Source organism: Mustela lutreola, chromosome 1 (assembly GCF_030435805.1).
Source record: "Mustela lutreola isolate mMusLut2 chromosome 1, mMusLut2.pri, whole genome shotgun sequence".
NCBI lineage: Eukaryota > Metazoa > Chordata > Mammalia > Carnivora > Mustelidae > Mustela > Mustela lutreola.
Window position 1 is genome coordinate 276,800,877 of NC_081290.1, and position 20,550 is coordinate 276,821,426.

The 20,550-nt window shown below is 39.4% G+C and overlaps 1 protein-coding gene across 1 annotated transcript in view; it reads left to right on the forward strand.

The window, feature by feature from the left end:
• LOC131822672 (fatty acid desaturase 2-like protein FADS2B) overlaps nucleotides 1-9,358 on the forward strand; it is a 36,420-nt gene extending 27,062 nt beyond the window's left edge. The window contains exons 7-12 of the mRNA XM_059158961.1: nucleotides 1,900-1,976; nucleotides 2,154-2,251; nucleotides 3,180-3,276; nucleotides 5,135-5,214; nucleotides 7,109-7,234; nucleotides 8,877-9,358. Of these exons, the coding sequence (XP_059014944.1) occupies nucleotides 1,900-1,976; nucleotides 2,154-2,251; nucleotides 3,180-3,276; nucleotides 5,135-5,214; nucleotides 7,109-7,234; nucleotides 8,877-8,928 (530 nt within the window). The 3' untranslated portion in view covers nucleotides 8,929-9,358. The remainder of the gene's footprint in view (nucleotides 1-1,899; nucleotides 1,977-2,153; nucleotides 2,252-3,179; nucleotides 3,277-5,134; nucleotides 5,215-7,108; nucleotides 7,235-8,876) is intronic.
• Nucleotides 9,359-20,550: the final 11,192 nt, after the last annotated feature.

Genomic DNA, 20,550 nt, shown 5'->3' on the forward strand with positions numbered 1-20,550 from the left:
AAATTAAAGATGAATTTTAAAAAATACATGGAAACAAATAAAAATGAAAATGTAACAGTTCAGAACCTTTGGGATACAGCAAAGATGGTCCTAAGATGGAAGTATATAGCAATACAAGCCTTTTTCAACAAACAAGAAAGATCTCAAATACACAACCTAACCTTACATCTGAAGGAACTGGAAAAAGAACATCAAATAAAACCTAAATTCAGCCGGAGAAGAGAAATAATAAAGATTAAACCAGAAATCAATGATATAGAAATTAAAAAAAAAAAAACAGATAACAAAACTGGGAGCTTGTTCTTTGAGAGAATTAAAAATGATTTGTTCTTAACCAAAATCAAATTCATGGCAGTTAACAAAGAAAGTTTTCATAGAACCCCAAAATATGCTCATTACACATTTGAGAAATAAGACAAAATCATGGAAGGTTCCAAACATTTCCTGTAGATCAGTGGTTCTCTACCAGAAGTAATGTTTCCCCAATAGGACATAGACAAAAATGTCTATTGGCTTTTTGGTCAACCAATATTAACCAAAAATGTCAATTCCCACTGCTGCCCCCTTCCACCACTGGGAAATGTGTGCTAAAGGAAATTACCAAGAGGAATTGAGAGGAGAGAAAGTTGGTCAGTGTGATTAGGCCATCTGTATCTGCTTAGGGTCCTGGTGCTTAGGGTCCCACTTCCCCCTCCCTACAGAGATACTGGGAGACAGGGCCTATCCTGGACAATTATATTTAAAGGTATGACTCCCAGGTCCTTGAGAAAGGCTTTTCTGGGTTGTAGGAAATCTGTTTCAAAGAGACAGAGAAAGGATTTTATAATTGTAAGTTTTCTAACAGATATACTCTAAGAAAAGGAAGGTCTGATGCCTATAATCAGCTTTGGCTTGAACAAACAGTAAATTCTTTTGGTGGTACTGAACTTTCTCAGGCAGAACCATAACCATAAGGGTCTGGGATCATCCCAAAGGTGTGGCCTTGCACTGTTAGAAACTCTGCTCCAAAAAAAAAAAAAAAAAGTAAGAAACTCTGCTCCTGATGTTCAAGTCTCTCAGTGTGAGGTATAGACAAAATCATTTGTACATGGGGAGTTAGAGAGGGTTGGGGTAAATTGGAAGGGGAGGTGAATCGTGAGAGACTATGGACTCTGAAAAATAATCTGAGGGGTTTGAAGTGGCGAGGGGGTGGGAGGTCGGGGTACCAGGTGGTCGGTATTATAGAGGGCACGGATTGCATGGAGCACTGGGTGTGGTGAAAAAATAATGATACTGTTATGCTGAAAATAAATAAATTTTAAAATTTTTTTAAAAAATCATTTGTACTAAACGTTTGTATTTGAGAGTCTAGAAGCCAATGGTGAGATCTAGTCAACAAAGAAGGCTTTAACTAAAGTCTGATCAAAGACAGAGTTGTCAAAACTCAGAGAGACTCCATCAGACTGTACTCTAGGCAGCCTCACTGCTCCTGGGGGAGAAGAAGGTAAATAACCATCTGGTCAGAAAATGAATATTGCTTCTTTATTTCTACCACCTTGACATATTGTGACAGGGCCCAATCCCAATGATTGTGGTAAACTGAAGGATTCCATGTACCTTGAGAAAGCATGAGAGTTCAGAATAGAAGATTTTCTAGGATGTCTCTATCAAGAATGATGCAAATCTTCAAAGCTTCCTTAGTCTTCTTGAGAGAGCTTGAACTAAATCCTTGTTTCAGCCTCAGAGACTCAAAGAGCCCCATGGAGCCCAGGATGTGGCTGTGGTTCTCCACTTTGCATTGCTTCTCAGGGGCAAGGTTCCAGAAGTGACATGTTAAGAAGGTAGACTCCTGCTGTCTTGCACTGGGGTCATATTCTACTCATTTACTTACCATATTTTTTTGCTGTTGTTCTTTTTCAGTTGGGATCCCCCTCTTCGTGCCTCTGTATTTCAACATAAAATCCATACAATTGATGTACTTCCAAAGGTGTTGGGAAGTGAGTAACTTGACTTATCCTCTAAAGCTAGATAAGATAGAAAGGGGGATATGAAAATGCTTAGTCCCTTCAGATGTGGCTTCCTTGACTAAAAAGGCATAAGACTTAGCCTTAGCCCGGTGAAGGGGAAATGAAATTGTTTCCAGGGCATTTAACTGTCAGTCATTCTCTCTGCAGGACATTGCCTGGATCAGCAGCTTTTACATCCGCCATTTCATTATGTTAGGCCCTTTCTATGGAATCTTCGGAACCATACTGCTCATATATGGGGTCAAGTAAGAAAGCAAGAATATTTTATTCCTGCAACCTAAATGATCCTCTTATGTTCCTTATCTGAGCTGTTTGGGATTATCAGAAGATTGGGACAACAGGCCCCATTCTCTGTAACTGACATATTTCCATGAAAATATTTTTTTTGAAGTTGAATTGATTGAATAAGAAAAGTTCCTTAGAAAAAGATTTACCTAATCTTGCCCTTTTCTTTCCACATGTTTAATTCCCAATTACAGAGTTCCATCTGACCCCCAAGTTCTTTTGAATTGCAATCCAGCTGGACACCAAAATCCTTCCATAATGGAAGGACAGGAATTTTTAATAGTTATTTTAAGACAAGAGATTTTCCCAAAACCAAAATGACTAAAGAGTTCTCTTCAACTTTACAATTTATTCCTCACCCATTCTTTTACATTATTATTCTAAACCCTACATAATAATGAGGATATTGACAGCTACTATGCATCAGGCACTTGGATAAAGGATTTATCTGCATTATCCTATTTGATGTAATCCTTGCACATTCCTGTAATGTAGAGAGCACCATCATTTTTCTGCTAAGAGAGCTGAAGCTCAGGGAGATTAAATCATTTGTCAAGGTTACAGAGCAGGTAAGGGCCAGTGGCAGTGCCAAACCAGAACTTGAATCCAGTTCTATCTGATGACAAAGCCAAAATTTCACTCACTTTGCATATCCTAGGTATCTTTTGATCCTTGGGCCAATGCTGCAGTGATCATAGCCTAGTGTGTCATCTCTATATACAAAGAGCTTCCAAAGAGGGAAACAAAGGACCACCATTTTATTGGAATCTCTCCTTCCCTTTCATTTCCTCTAATGCTCAACCAGATCTGCCAGCAGTTGTACGAGCCCAGTGATAGGAACTGAAACACCCCAAGGAGTCATCACCTCCTCCTTTTATTCTCTGAAAGGTTTCTTGAAAGTGCCTGGATGACATATGTTACCCAAATGAGCCATATACCAATGAAAATGAGCAGAGAGGAGAACCGGGAATGGTTCAGCACCCAGGTAATGTGAAGTTCCTAGGAGAAGATCCTTGAGGCCATGATTTAGAGTCTGGTTTCCTCAAATAATAATAATTTATATTTATGGAATGCTTACTAGGGGCCAGGCACTGTCCACTGCTTTGCATGTAACTACATGACACAGATGCTATGATTATTACTACTCCACAGATGATAAAATTAAGGCATGAAGAAACTGAGTAACTGTATAAGATCACACAACTAGTCCGTGGTAGAAAGCAAGTTTTAAACATTAGGCAGTCTGATTTCAAAGCCTTTTCTCTAAACCAAGGGTCAGGAAACTATAGTCCAAGGGCCAAATACAGCCCATGGCCTATTTTTATAAAAAAAAATTTTATTGGAATACAGCCATGCTTATACATTTACATATGATCTATGCCTGCCTTCATGCTACAATAGTGAAACTGAGTGTGACAGAGAATTAAAATATTTGTCTTGCATCTTATAGAAAGTTTACTGACCCCTCCCCCAGATGACACAGTCTTTCAAAAGAATCTGCATTCCTAGAATTACAAAATGAATTTTTACACCTAGAAGGACCCTGGAATTCACCTCATTTCAGTGTATAAATAGAAGGGTCCAGAGAGGAGACCTGGCATGATCTCTGAGCACGCTGTTAATGATTAACAGGGCTATGATCAGTGCAGAATATCTCAACCTCCTAAGCTTTCCACTCTCTATGCCATGATTAACTGGAGAATTCTGTCATTATAACACTTTGGTCCCCAAGCTCATTTCCAAATTAAGTGGACCTTCAATTAGAGCATAGAGTATTGATTCTCAAACTTTTTGGCCACAAAACCATCTTAACCCACTGAGCCACCCAGGCGCCCCAGCCACAAAACCATCTTATACTCAGGAGTTACTGAGAACGTCAAAGAACTTTTGTTTATGTAGGTTATATCCACTGATATTTACTATATTTAAAATTAAAACATAATTTTAAAACATTTATTTATTAATTAACTTTAAAATAATGAAAATAAAACTCATCAATACACGTTAAACATCAGACTGATGATGTCATCCCATATTTAGAAGCTTCTGGGGGGAAAAAAAACTCCACAGTACAAGAATGAGACTTTGAAAATGAAAAAGGCAAATTCTATCTTAGAAGTATTCTGGAAATGGTTTTGACTTTACAGATCGCCTGAAAGGATCCTAGAGAATCCCAAGGTGTGCTAAACGCATACTTTGAGAAATACTGACATCGAACCACAAAAATAACACTCAAAATGGCAACAACCCCAACTAGAATTAAACCTTAGAAAGACATTGAATAAAATGACATTTATAAGAGTTCTTAATCTTGGCAGTCTAGAGAACCCCTTGAATCCTTCCTAGGATAAAGGTTTTAAGTTCATAGAATACATAGATTACAAAGGAAACTACTTACACTGAAATGCACTTCTATGCCCAGAACCTATGGTTAAAACAATTGAATGCCTTACTCCCCATCTAGAAGTCCTCCAAGTGTGCCCTATAGAAAAGGTATTCTAACACCTATAATCTCTACCAAATTCCTACAGTCCCATTTCCCTCTGCCAGAGTCTTCATTCATGACAACTTAGTCATCTATATCCAAAAGCTGATGATGATTTAGCCCCTCAGGCCCCACATACTTCTTTGTATCTATTGCCTTGTATAAACTTCTTAGCAAAATGTTTTATTACTTTTTAAAATCATAAGTTCTTTGAAACAACACACTGTGTATCCTTTTCATTCCTCATAGTTTCTTACACTAAATAGGTACTTGTTGAACAATTGAATTATTAAAGGAATAAGTATTTTATTTGACACTTGGGCTCACTTTACATCTAATGTAAGATTTTTCTTTGCAGGTCTTGGCCACCTGTAATACTGAACAGTCCTTTTTCAATGACTGGTTCACTGGGCACCTGAACTTCCAAATCGAACACCAGTGAGTAATAAAAACAATCCATGGTAAAAGGCAAGGGCTGTCACTTCGAATAGCCCCCTGCAAACATTCCAGAGCAGAGCCCTACAGTCAAGATTTCAGAGAGAAAAAAATGAACCAGAATTCTTTAAAGGCTGCTTTCTTTCTAAAACATGAATGGTAAGGAAGGGAAAAAAAGAAAACAAAGTGTAACAATTGTGAGAAATTGAAGTTCTTGAAAAAAATACCAAAGACTCAGTTTCTAGATTCCCAAAGACTTAGGAATTGGTGATTGGTTTTGTTTTGTCTTGCATGTGGTTTGTTGGCAATACCCAAGAAAAAATCATAATACTTGTGTAACCAAGTTGTGTTGAAACTTAATTAAGATTTCATATTAATATCAATCTATATCATTAGAGCTGAGGTTACAAAATAATCAACAATGAAATCCAATTCCTGCTGCAATTTCCAAATGATATCTGGAAATACTTTACCAACAGGCAGTTAGGAGGATGTACACTAAAGAAAGAGAAAATGAGAGTACTTTGAAAGTCAGTCTCTCCAGAATATTCAAAGAAGAGACTTTCCACACCCTTTTTCCCTAAGCTGTATCTGATAATCAGAGGAAGGAAAAATATGTACTCGTGGAATTTTCTCATCCTTCTTCTCCTGTTAGTCCCTTACAATCTCAGCAAGGGGGACACCTGGGTGGCTCAGTCATTATGTGTCTGCCTTTGGTTCGGGTCATGATCCCAGAGTCCCAGAATTGAGCTCCACATTGGGCTCCCTGCTTTGTGAGCCTGCTTCTCCCACCCCTCTGCCTGCTTCTCCCCCTGCTGTGTGTGTGCTCTCTCTCTCTCTCTCTCTGTCAAACAATAAATAAAATCTTTTTAAAAAATAAAATAAAATAAAAAATTCTCAGCAAGGGGCACCTGGATGGCTCAGTCACTTAGGCATCTGACTCCTGATTTGGCTCAGGTCATGATCTCAGTGTCATGGGATCAAGTGCCACACTGGGCTCCACTCTCAGCCCAGAGTCAGGGGCAGATTCTCTCCTCCTCTCTCTCTCTCTCTCTCTCTGCCTCTGCCCTCCCATTCTCTCTCTCTCTCTCTCTCTCATTCTCAAATAAATAAATAAATAAAATCTTTAAAATCTCATCAAAACAGCAAAGATTATTATTCATATTTTATCCAAGAAAAGGTTAAAAGCCAAGAATTTCATCTGATCGATTAGGGAAAGCCTTGGATAAAATCCATCTCTCCTCACTTCTTATTCCTATCCTAGAAATTTTTTCCACATACCTTGACTACAACTTACTGAATACTCAACATATTAATTGTGCAGGAGTTAAACGTATATATAGAGAGAGACAGAATGGTGGAGGGGTGGTTATCTCCAACTCTGTAGGTATTTCAAGATGGTAGAAAGCCCTCTACTTCCATTTGACCTGGCTAAAAATAAATATATTTGGTAGAGGTAGTTCTCTTAGGTCTTCCCAAACATTTGCACCCACAGGGCTTGCAGAAGATTAAGAGATAAGATTAGAGGGTTTTGTTGTTGTTGTTGTTGTTGTTGTTGTTGTTTTTAAAGATTTTATTTATTTATTTCACAGAGATCCACAAGTAGGCAGAGAGGCAGGCAAAGAGAGAGGGGGAAGCAGGCTCCCTGCCAAGCAGAGAGCCTGATGTGGGGCTCGATCCCAGGACCCTGAGATCATGACCTGAGCCGAAGGCCCAGGCACCCCCTAGATTAAAGTGTTTTGACAAGAGTTTTGAACTTCCTGGAACAGGAGTACTATGCAATGTCAAGGTTGTGTCTGCCTTGCTAATAGAGTTTTATCTAGTAATAGGAGGAAGGAAACTTCTTCAGGTTGCTCTTTTGATCTAAGTTTTATATCTCCTGTCTCTGTATCTCTAGTCTGTTTCCCACAATGCCACGCCATAATTATCACAAGGTGGCACCCCTGGTGAGGTCACTGTGTGCCAAACACGGATTGCCATATGTGAGTAAGCCCATGCTGGAAGCATTTGGAGATATTGTCAGGTAATTACAGAGTCTTTCAGCTCACAGTTCCTATCACTGCTGGTCTCCAGTCTGGAGACTGTCATTGCCTTGTGAATAATTTATTCAACAACTATTTATTAAAGGGACATGAGAACCTTCAGGGAACAACGTCAACAATGCAATGATAGTAAATAATTCTTACTGTGTACCTACTTCCTTCTAGGTAATTAATTCTTTGTGAAAATGCCTTACTGCCCTCTTAAATTTCAAGGTTCTTAAGACCAGAATTGTGTGTTATTGGCCCCTGTATTTCTTCAAGAGCCTTATCATGCTTTATAATTTATATGCCGGGGGTGTGGGGAACTCTCCAATCATCTTGCCCAGAGTTATGAACTTAGATGCCTACAGGGTCCAAGAACATAAATGTGTGGATCGGAGAACGGTAACTGACCAAGAGCAGAGATGTCTGCTGGAACTGAACATCTGTACTCATCTTGGTATATTCACATCCTCCTACAAAACACTAAAAGCCCATGATCTGGATGTAATAAGTTTCTCTTACTTTTACAATTAGAAGAAAAAGAAAATACCGGTGTTTTGAATTAAGCCAACAAGGCCAGGCCTGGCCTGATCTGACCTCTGGACAGTGCTCCCGTTTCAGACTCCCCACCACTCCCATTTCCCTCTTCCACCTTCCGGATGTCTGGCTTCTCTTCAGTTGCTACAAAACTCCCTGCCCCTTACCATTTCCTGTCCTTTCCCACCTTTTCTTTGCTTAGAATGTTCTTCCAGGGGCGCCTGGGTGGCTCAGTGGGTTAAGCCGCTGCCTTCGGCTCAGGTCATGATCTCAGGGTCCTGGGATTGAGCCCCGCATCGGGCTCTCTGCTGGGCAGGGAGCCTGCTTCCTCTTCCTCTCTCTCTCTCTGCCTGCCTCTCTGCCTATTTGTGATCTCTGCCTGTCAAATAAATAAATAAAATCTTTAAAAAAAAAAAAAAAAAAAAAAAGAATGTTCTTCCAGCCCACCACCTCCCCCTCACATCACCTTCTCAATTTCCATCCACTTTCCAAGGCTTATAAATGCTTTTTCTTCATCTCAATCTCCTCTCACCTCCAAGACCAAACCCTTCATCTGCACTTACAGCACCTGCTTCTCTTCACTTGTGACTTTTATCACAATCGTGACTAAATAACATCGTGGCTAATATATTATTTAATGTATGTCTCCCAACCTAGACCAGGAATCCCATGTAGATGGGACTCGTGTCTCTCCTACTCATTGCTACATTCCCCAAGCCTAAAAAAGTATCTTTCACGTTGTAAAATACGATAGGTGGGTAGATATAGGATGCGTTCATATAAAGGGATATGCTTTAACTTATAGAGACTCAGAGACTTTATTTTGAATACTAGAAAAAAGAGCAATTGATTTTTGGGGTACAAAGGAGAATAAAATGAAATATAAACTCAATTTCCTCCTTAGAGGAAAGGTGAACTCATCTGCTAAAAAAACAATGCAGTGTATTTGACTCCTTTTTCTGGGCAACAGAAAAAAACATCCATCAGATATTGCTGGAAGTGACAACATTGCTGTGAATCAAATGAAAGAGCATATGTTATATGGAGCAGCTCTTTTTCCATTAAAGTCTCACCTACTGATGATTTTGTCTGTTTCTCCTACAGGGCATTGAAGAAATCTGCAGCCCTCTGGAGGGATGCTTACTACGAAACATGAAGAAGAGCATCAGCCTTAATACACATGTAGGGGCATCTCTGAAGGAGGTTAATGAATGTACAAGAGATCTTTCCTGCTTACCTGCTGGTGCCTCTGGCATAACTGAGGGTGCCAGGAGAGTGAATTCCAAGGATACATGATAACCCCTTCCCTGAAGATTTTCTCTGCAAATGCAAAGCAATGGAAACACAAGGTGGTTAAGGTGACAAAAGGGAAATGGGAGTCAAATTCTTTTATTTCTTCAATAGAATCTTGAACTTGGTCCTACCAATTGGATCGTCTCCATCATTGGGGCATAAGCACAAGAACCAGAGAAAATTTTACTGATGAGGTGGGTATAGGAAGAAATGGGCCAAAGGAGAGACCTCTGATGGGCACTTCAGGAAACACTTCAGTTGTTCCTAGAAGAGAATGGTGTATTTAGGAAATTTCTGCCAGAATACAAATCTTTGCTTATTCCTTACTTAAATGTGTGAGTCTCTTTTTCTTTTTTTTTAAGATTTTATTTATTTATTTGACAGAGATCACAAGGAGGCAGAGATGCAGGCAGAGAGAGAGGGGGAAGCTGTCTCCCTGCTGAGCAGAGAGCCTGATGTGGGGCTTGATCCCAGGACCCTGAGATCATAACCTGAGCTGAAGGCAGAGGCTTTAACCCACTGAGCCACTCAGGTGACCCAGAGCCTCTTTTCCTTTAAAAAATAAGTCTAATTAATGTTAAAGCCTCCTTAAATGTTTTCATCTTCACTTTGGTTTTTCATTATTGTACCTACATAGGTGTAATTGTTATGTATATAAATTTTGCTTCTAAATTATAAAATCTCTTAAAGGGTTCCCTACATCAAGGCCCAATAGCCATTGATTAAGGAGGTTAAGATTCCATGTTTGAAAACTATTGGTCTTATGCTAAAGTATAAACTGTCCCTGATCATTTGATTGATTTATCTAATCCCTACCCACCAAAGAAGAATTACTACACCTTGTTATTAGGTAACTCTGATGAAGAAAAGAGATTTGTTTTGTGTACTGTAGACATCAGGCTGTGTCAAAGCATTTTTCAAGCTGAGCATTGAATTAAGCACATGTTAGGACAAGAAAGTTTCAATGCTAGAAGGATTAGGGTAGGGGATGCTTTCAGCACCATACTGATGCTGAGATGTCGAGCATCTGGGCTTTTGCTCATTCATTCATGGGGTCATGTTAGAGATGACCCTAGCTGTGGGGAGGGAAAACAAACAGCATAAATTTCGACCTGAAGCTCCAAGCAAGTCAGCATTATGAGTTATCTGTTGTCTGAAATGCTACCAGTAAGTATTCCATTCCCCTTCTTCAAACCCTATAAAACACTCTTTTTCTTTGTATCTTAATTAAGTTCCTGGGTTCCAGAGCAAAGATCCTAAGGCAAAAGGAAGTGTGATGACTTGAAAGAAGCCCCTGGTGCTAAAGCATTAGGAGCAGAAGCCAGAGTGGTACAAGAAGGACAATGAAGAACAATACATGAGGTTACTCAAAGGTCCACAGGAGTTACTCATGTATGTCAAAGCTCAGAAAGCAAGAACTACTCAGGAGGAAGAAACATAGAGATGCTAATGATAGCAAACAGGGAAGTTGGACAGAGGATAGAAAGGAAGAAAGGCTTTGCTGACTTCATGATTCTTTTTGATATAAGCCCTGAATTGATGTGGCAAGAACCCACATTGCACATGCTAGTGGAACTACACATGATTTCTCCTGCCTGAAGTCAGGGTTGTAAGTGGTTCTGGGGTACAGTGGCTGGTTTTCTCTGCTGTATCTGGCCCAACTCCCAGAGATGCTCCAGTACTCTTTCTTCTCCTTGTCTCTTGAAATAGCAACCAGACCTCTTTCTAAACAGACTCACTACCTCAAAGACATCCCTCCATCAATGTTGAAACTAGTTCACTTGGCAGTTGCCCAAATGAAGTTGGTTACTATGGGCCTGGACAAATCTGGGAGATTGAGACACATTATCTAGGGGAAACACATGAAATCAGTTCAAGAAATTTGCTAAAGAATACAAATTTATGATGGAGTCAATTTTAACCTGCTTTGTGGATATTATCTCAGTGTAACAGTCATTTTCTTGAACAAACTATCTCAACTGATTTCTCTCCCTCACCCTGTGATGACTGGTATTTTTACTTGAGGAGGCATTTTATTACTTCTTTTATTGTATTACTTCTATCATAAGCCTCCTAGAGAAGGAGAACCAAGCCCTATAATGTTCACATCTTCCCAGACCACTTAGCACTGGGTTAGAATCTAGATGGAAGTACTCAGGGCATTTTATTGCTGTTCTCCAGAATGTAGGGCTCTACTCCATGGCGACATGAATGAAGATGGACCAGACTTCTGTCTCTTTAAGCCAAATGACTCTTGAAAGTGGCTCTGGGAGGAGCAATCAGTTGAACAGCCAACTCTCAGTTTAGGCTCAGGTCATGATCTCAGGGTCCTGAGATTGAGTCTGCATCAAGCTTCACACTCTCACCCTCTGACCCTAACCCCCCCCTCTCTCTCTCAAAAATAATAATAATAATAATAATAATAATAATAATAAGAGGAGGGAAAATGACAGAAGATTAGGGGACCCACATTTCATCTGGTCCCTTGAATTCAGCTAGATATCTATCAAATCATTCTGAACACCTATGAATTCAATCTGTGATCTAAGGAAAACGTGCTGCAATTCTATAAATAGAAAAACGACCACTTTTTGCAAGGTAGGAGATACAGAGACATGAATCTGAAGGGATATATTGGAAGGTAAACCTCAAGGGAGAAGGAACCTCCATAAGCCAGCCCTGGAAAGTGATACAGCGGCAAAGCACAAAATCAGAACTTAAAAATCTGTTCTACTGAGGGTGTCCTTATCTGAAAGGTGCTCAGGTGGCAAAGTGGGGCAGAATACCAGGTAGGATAGTGTGGTGGGGATCTCAGGATTCCCAGGGTCACAGAAAGAACAGGAGTGCCTGAGTGCAACAGAGCTCCCAAGCATTGGAGCAGGGAAGCCAGCTACAGTTAGCAAGCCCTGGAATGGCCTCTCAACCAGGTGTTGCCATAAACCATGAATGGCTCTCTAAGCAGGGGTCCAGCAAGAAACAACCATTATAGGTTGTTTGAGATGCAGCAACCGCTCCCCAAGCAGGGACACAGGAAGTGGCTGGGCTGTGGTGAGACCCCACTGCCTTTCCCTGGGAGGACTGGTGTGGGTGTGCACCAAAGGAGTCTACAGAGTCTGGCACACACAAAAGAGATTGACTGCTTTTCCCTGAAGGAGCACCATAGAATAAGGGCAGAGATCATTCAGCTCCAGGATTGGAGAGCAGGGCCCTGTTATTTTTACTTTTTCTTTTTTGAAAGATTTTATTTATTTTTAAAGATTTTATTCATTTAAGAGAGAACAAGAGTGAAAGAAACCACAGAGGGAGAGGGAGAAGCAGTCTCCCCATTGAGCGCAGAGCCTAACATGGGGTTCAATCCCAGGACCCCAAGATCACAATCTGAGCCAAAGGCAGACACTCAACTGACTGAGCCCCCAGGTGCTCCCATTTTTACTTTTATCTTCATCCTCTAAACCAGTGGGAAAATGTTTCAGGGGACAAAAGCTACGTAGAGGAGCTTACACTGAGCCCTGCCTCCTGGCAAAGGGTGGTGAAACTCCACCAAGGCAAAGACACCTGAGAATCAGTGCAACAGGCTCCTCCCCCAGAAGACCCCAGGATCTCAGGCAAATACCAACTCTAGGGAACACACAGAACTGAAAAACTCCTGTGCTAGGGAAAATAATATATAGAATTGGAGGTTTTATTCTCCTGAGATTTTACTCTTTCAGTTTCGAATTTTCTGTTTCTGTTTCTGTTTTCTTCTTTCTCCTTTTCAACTAATTTCTTATTTTACCAACTCTTTGTTTTTAGATCTTTTTTTTAATTTTCATTTTTACACTTACATTTTATAGATATATTCTTCATTTTTGGCTTTCTGTCATGGTACTCAATTTTATTTTTGTATATATATCTTTTTTCGGGGGGCTTAAGTGGGTAGAAGAAGAATCAATGATATAATTTTGGAACTTAATGTCTTCTAACAAACGTACCAAAATACACCCAGGACCAAGTGGATTGACCTGTTTTGTCCACCTGGGAGATTATATTTTCTCTATTTTCCCTTTTTTTTTTTCTTTTCTTTTTTGGTTTCCAACCTCTTCAGATTTCCCTAGTGTGTATTTTGCTAGGGTTGTGGTTGATACTTTCTTTTTTTAAGATTTTATTTATTTATTTGACAGACAGAGATCAGAAGTAGGCAGAGATGCAGGCAGAGAGAGGAAGGAAAGCAGACTACCTATAGGGCAGAGAGCCTGATGCAGGGCTGAATCCCAGGACCATGGGACCATGACCTGAGCCAAAGGCAGAGGCTTTAACCCTCTGAGCCACCCAGGCACCCCGTGGTTGATACTTTTTTATTTTGCTCTCTCATCATCTATTCTTCTCTGAACAAAATGACTAGAAGGAGAAAGTCACAACAAAAGAAAGAACCAGGAGTAATACTTTCCTGCCATAGACCTAATCAATATAAACATAAGTAAAATATAAGATCTAGAATAGGTCTTATTATATATATACTATATATATAATATATAAATGCAGAATGATGATTATAATGTTACTAGCTGAGCTTGGGGGATAAAAAAGGATAAATGACACTAGAGAATCTCAGTGCAGAAATAAAATCTAATCAGGCTAAAATTAAAAATTCTTTAACTGAGATGAAGTCCAAAATGGATGCTTTAACAACAAGGATAAATGAGGCAGAAGAGAGTCCACAGTGTAGAACACACAAGGACGGAAAGAAAGGAAGCCAAGGAAAAAGAGAGAAAAACAATTAATACCATGGGGGAGGCTTTGAGAAATCAGCAATACCATAAAGCAAAATCTATTTAAATTATTGGGGTCCCCTAGGAAGAAAAAAAAAGAGCAGGACAGAAGGTATATTTGAGCAAATCAAAACTAAGAACTGGGGAAGGAAACAGTCATTCAAGTCCAAGAGACACAAATAACCCCCCTCAAAAATCAATGAAAATAGATCAACATCGAACGTATAATAGTGAAGCTTGCAAATTTCACAGATAAAGAGAAAATCCTGAAAGCAGCTCAAGACAAGAGGTTCTTAATGTACAAGGACAGGTACATTAGACTGGCAACCAGACCTATCCACAGAGACCTGGTAGGCCAGAAAGTGCTGGCATGACATATTCAGAGTATTAAATGAGAAAAATTGCAACTAACAAAACTTTATCAATCAAGGCCATCATTCAGAATGGAAGGAAAGATAAAGCACTTCCAGGAGAAACAGAAACTAAAAGAATTTGTGATCACTAAACCAGCCCTGCAAGAAATATTAACATGGATCCTATAAGCAAAGAGACACACAAGGAATATTACAATGGCACCAAATTCATATATTTCAATAGTTACTCTGAATGTAAATGGGCTAAATGTTACAATCAGAAGACACAGGGTAATATATTGAACAAAAAAGCAAGACCCATCCATATGCTGTCTATAAGAGACACACTTTAGACCCAAAGACACCCCCAGATTGGAAGTGAGGGGTGAAGGACAATTTACCATGGTAATGGACATCAAAAGAAAGCTGAGGTAGCAACCCTTATACCAGAAAAATCAGCTTTTAAAGCAAAGACTGTAGTAAGGGATAAAGAGGGACACTATATCATACTTAAAGGGATTATCCAACAAGAAAATCTAACAACTATAACTATTTATGCTCCTAAGTTGGGAGTAGCCAATTATATAAAATAATTAATAGCAAAGTTAAAGTATCACATTATAATAATACAGTTATAGTAGGGGATTTAACACCCCATTCACCAGCAATGGACATAGCATAAGAGCAACAAGGAAACAAGGGCTGTGAATGACCCAATGGACCAGATGGACTTCACAGAGATATATAGAGCATTCCATCCTAAAGCAACAGAATACATATTCTTCTCCAGTGCACATGGAACTTTCTCCAGAATAGATCACATACTGGGTCACAAATCAGGTCTTGACTGGTACCAAAGATTGACACCATTCTCTGCATATTTTCAGACCACTATACACTGAAACTTGAAATCAATCACAAGAAGAAATTTGGAAGGAACTCAAGTATTTGGAGGTTAAAGAGCATCCTACTAAAAGGATGAATGGGTCAACCAGGAAATTAAAGTTTTAAAAATTCATGGAAACAGATGAAAATAAAGACACAACTATTCAAAACCCTTGGGGTGCAGCAAAAGCAGTCTTAAGAGGGAAGTGCATAGCAGTTCAAACCTTTCTCAAGAAATTAGAAAAGTCTCAAATACACAAGCTAACCTTATACCTAAAGGAACTGAAGAAAGAACAGCAAACAAAGCCCAAACCAAGCAGGAGAAGAGAAATAATAAAGATTAGAAAAGAAATCAATGAAATAGAAACCAAAAGAACAGTGGAACAGATCAATGAAACTTGAAATTGGCTCTTTGAAAGAATTAATAAGATCAATAAACCCATAGCTAGACTTATCAAAAAGAAGAGAAAGGACCCAAATTAATAAAATTGTGAATGAAAGAGAAGAGATCACATCCAACACTAAGAAAATACAATTATAAGATTATATTATGAGCAACTATATGCCAACAAATTAGGTGATCTGGAAGAAATGGATGCATTCCTAGAAACTTATAAACTATCAAGACAGAAACAGGAAGAAATTGAAAACCTGAACAAATACATAATAGACAAAGAAATTGAAGCAGTAATCAAAAACCTCCCAAGAAACAAGAGTCCAGGGCCCGATGGCTTCCCAGGAGAATTCTACCAAACATTTAAATAACTAATACCTTGTCTTCTGAAGCTGTTTAAAAAAACAAAACTAGAAGGTAGATTTCCAAACTCGTTCTATGAATCCACATTACCTTGATCCCAAAGCCATACAAAGACTCCAACAAAAAGGAAAATTGCAGATGAATATGTCTCAGGAACATGGATGCAAAAATTCTCACCAAGATACTAGCCAATAGGATCCAACAGTACATTGAAAAGATTATTCACAATGACAAAGTGGGGTGTATTCCTGGGATGCAAGGTTGGTTCAACTTCACAAATTAATCAACTTGATTCATCACATTAATAATAGAAAGAACAAAAACCATATGATCCCCTCAATTGATGCATAGAAACCATTTGACAAAAGACAGCATCCTTTCTTGATTAAAACTTCTCACAGTGTAGGGATAGAGGGAACATATTCCAATATCATAAAAGCCATATATGAAAAAAAAGCAATATATGAAAAAGCCCACAGCAAATATCATTCTCAACTGGGAAAAACTGAGAGCTTTTCCCCTAAGGTCAGGAATGTGACAGGGATGCCCATTTGCATCGCTGTTGCTCAACATAGTGCTAGAAGTCCTAGTCTCAGCAATCAGACAACAAAAAGAAGCAAAAGACATTCAAATTGGCAAAGAAGTCAAATTCTCTCTGTCAAATAGTTTTTTTTTAAAAAAAGGAAGATGCAATTCATATATAAAATGGAATATTACTCAGCCATCAGAAAGGATGAATATTTAACATTTAATTTGATGTGGGTAGAACTGGAGGGTATTATGCTGAGCAAAACAAGTCAGAGAAAGACAATTATCATATGGTTTCACTCATATGTGGAACACAAGAAAAAGCACAGAGGATGATAGGGAAAAGGTTGGAAAGCTGATTGGGAAGTCATCAGAGAGGGAGAAAAACCATGAGAGAATCTTAACTATAGGAAACAAATGAGGGTAACTGGAGGGGGTGCTAGGAGGGGGGATGGGTAATTGGGTGATGGTCATGATGGAGGGCACATGATGTGATGAGCACTTGGTATTATACACAACTGATGAATTACTGAACTCTACATCTGAACCTAATGATGCAATATTGTTGGCTAATTCAATTTAAATTTTAAAAAGAAAAAAATAAATATAAATCAATCAATCAATCCTGAGAATTAAGTCACAGCCCTACTTAAAACTCTTCAGTGGATTCTCATTGCTCTTGAAATAAAGACCAAACCCCAGGACTTCCAAAAGACTTTGCTTACATTAGCCATCCCCATGCACCCTACCCAACCTTATGCCACTCTGGTCTTTGCTCCCTCTGCTTCAGACCCCATGGTTTCTTCTAGTAATCACTTTCCCTCTGCCACAGGGTTTTTGCTCCTGAACACAGTGTCTGAACATCTCTATCACCCTCCTGCCCTCCCTTCTCACCTGGTTATGTGCCACTAAACTGCTGATCTCAGGGCAACCTCCCCACAAAGTCAATGCCTATTGTGATATGCTCTGTAGCCATCACTACAGGTAAAATTTTACATTCTTTTGTGTGATATCTTAATTTTTTTCTCTTCTACCCATGCTTGCAATATCCATGAGTCAGAACTTCCTGACATGTTAGAGACCCACAATAAAGATGTGTGGAAGGAGGGGAGGTAGGGAGAGAGGAGGGAAGGAAGAAAAAAAAGTACGTGAATGTAGCTTAGATCAAAGGGTAAATTTTGTCAAATATATGAAAGGCACTTCTATATCCAATTCTGAATTATTAGAATGCTTATCAAAACTGGAGAACATCTACCAAGTAATAAGTACTGAGCTACACCCTTCATGGCATTATTCCATTTAATTCTCATAATAGCACCATGGCACAAGTCCTATAATTAATCCCATTTTATAGGTGAAAAACTTGTGGCTTAAGTAGGCCAAACAACTTGCCTGATGTCACAGTTAGGAAGTGGTGGAGCAGTTTCAGACTCAGCGATATCTGACTCCATACTCAACGCTCATTAATTTCCATGCCAAGAAATTCAAAGGAGAATTATGTGACATTAATAGATATGAGCAGTTGGCATTTCTGGAATATCTCCAATAGCTTGCCAGGAGCTGATGGAATAAGCATCAAGGGAGTTAGCTTTTCACCTCAGCAGGAACAGGCACCCCAGGCAAGGGAAGGCTAGAGCAGCATGACAGGCAAAGCACCAGCTCAGAAAGGATTCCTGTTGACTGACAGCTACTCACCAATCCTAAAAGGGTATCCTGCTCAGAGAAATATCACTTGGGAGTAGTCAAGCTGAGATCTAAGTTTTCAGAAATGACAGGCACTGCTTTAACCTATAGGAACAGGATGAAGAAATGTATTTGAGGTTTTGTGGTGATATAACATGAATTCAGTCAAAAAAAATTCATCTTCCCTGTGGCTATTTTCATGTGGGCTTCCCTGAAACCGTATTTCCTCTAAAGCCTCATTCCTCTTGGTAAAATGATGCAGTAAGAACCTGCGTGCCTTTTCCATTGCGCATTAAGTAAGGGTGACTGGAATAGAAGTCCCCTATAACAGAACCTAGATTCTAATTACAGCTCTGTAACACCCTACAATAAATTGGCCAGGTCATTTATACACTTCATACCTCAGTCTGTGAAATAGGTGTGGTTCCTACTGTTACCTGGTCTACATGCATCATAGTATGGTTGGGACAAACGAGTAAGGTAATAGTTTCATAAGCTGAGAACACCCATTCACATGCTCATTATTGTTATTTTGTTATAAGGAGGTTCCTCCCATCAGAGACCTACCAAAAGCAAGAGAGGCCATAGAGTCACACAGACCCACAGGATCGAAAGACACTAAATTGTTTTCATAATGACAGGAACACCTTTCTCCAAATAAGCTTATGAGTCACAAGTGAGAAAATGATTTCTCTTGTGGCAACAAGTAACACCCATGAGTCACCTTCCACCTCTGGCCCTTAATCTTAAATCTCCTGGGACCAGCATCCAGATCTCAGGCTGGTGAGATAGAAGAGAGCCAGGGGTTCTATTTATCCAGACTCCTGGTTAACCATGTGAAGGCACAACTGTCATTGTTGGAAATCATACCCAATACAAGTGTACCATTTGTTACTTCATCAGTATATTATAAAGGACTTTCTTGACTATTCCCATGCTAGTCATCAACCTTAAAGATGCAGAAGGTATAGGGCATTGAATTTAAACCCTTTTGATGACAAGAATATACTCAGGGACTTTTTCTCTCCTTGCAGGATTTGTGGAAGTTTGCAAGCAGACATCAATGTTGAGAGAATTTTACAGTGAACATCTGAGTAGCCATCACCTAAATTGAACAGTAACACTTTAGAAAACTCATCTCATTTCATACCTATCCATCCACCTATCTGTCCATTAATCCATCTGATTTTTGTATGTGCTCCAAAGTAAATCTAAAGAAGCTTACTTTTTTTTTAACTTTTTTATTTTTTTTTCAATTTATTTATTTTCAGAAAAACAGTATTCATTATTTTTTCACCACACCCAGTGCTTCATGCAATCTGTGCCCTCTATAATACCCACCACCTGGTACCCCAACCTCCCAGCCCCCGCCACTTCAACCCCTCAGATTGTTTTTTAGAGTCCATAGTCTCGAGATTCACCTCCCCTTCCAATTTACCCCAACTCCCTTCTCCTCTCTAACACCCCTTGTCCTCCATGATATTTGTTATGCTCCACAAATAAGTGAAACCATATGATAATTGACTCTCTCTGCTTCACTAATTTCACTCAGCATACTCTCTTCCAGTCCCGTCCATGTTGCTACAAAAGTTGGGTATTCATCCTTTCTGATGGAGGCATAATACTCCATAGTGTATATGGACCACATCTTCCTCATCCATTCGTCTGTTGAAGGGCATCTTGGTTCTTTCCATAGTTTGGCGACCGTGGCCATTGCTGCTATAAACATTGGGGTACAGATGGCCCTTACTTTTAAAAATAAGCCCAGATTAGGCACACCACAAAAGTATATTTCTCTTCTTCCATAAAGAATTGGTGAAAATTGTGGAGCAGCTTCACCTTGCAAGGAATTTTAAGGGAATTTTGCTATAAGAGAAAAATAACATTGTTAACTTTCTGGAAAATTAAGCCAAAACAGAATAAACATTGGACATACATTTATCTTTCACTGTTTTTCACTTACTTACACATTTATCTACATCATCCTCTTTCATTTAGCAACAGTTATTAAACCCCTACCATGTGTCAGGCATTGGGCAGGTGATGTGAATGAGAGAGGCTGGACCCTGGTCTCTTGGACTTTACATTTTGCTGGAGAAGACAGTCAATAAACAAGTAAGTGGAAGAAAAAGCAAGATTATGTATGAATATAAACTGGGTGTTATGTAAGAGAATGATAAACAGGATGTCAGGGGAAATTGAGTGTGAGAAGAATGTGAAGGAGCCTGCCATGAGATCCTGATAAGCAGGATAATCAGAAGTAAGTACAAGGGCCCTGAGGCAGGTGTTGGGGTCCGTTATCAAAGGAATGAGACTGAGACAAAGTGAAAGTTATGCAAAGCCTTATTCTATGACAAGCATTAGAAGTCAGACTGACCTTCCAGGGCTCCCTCCGAAGAGAGCAACCCCCTCCCGATCTCACAGCCTGGTTTTATAGGGCATAGCCACAGACCCAAGGTATGTGGCTTCTATTGTTAAGGCGTTTACTCCCGGAATTGATACCCGGAACCGATACCAGGAACTACTAGGGC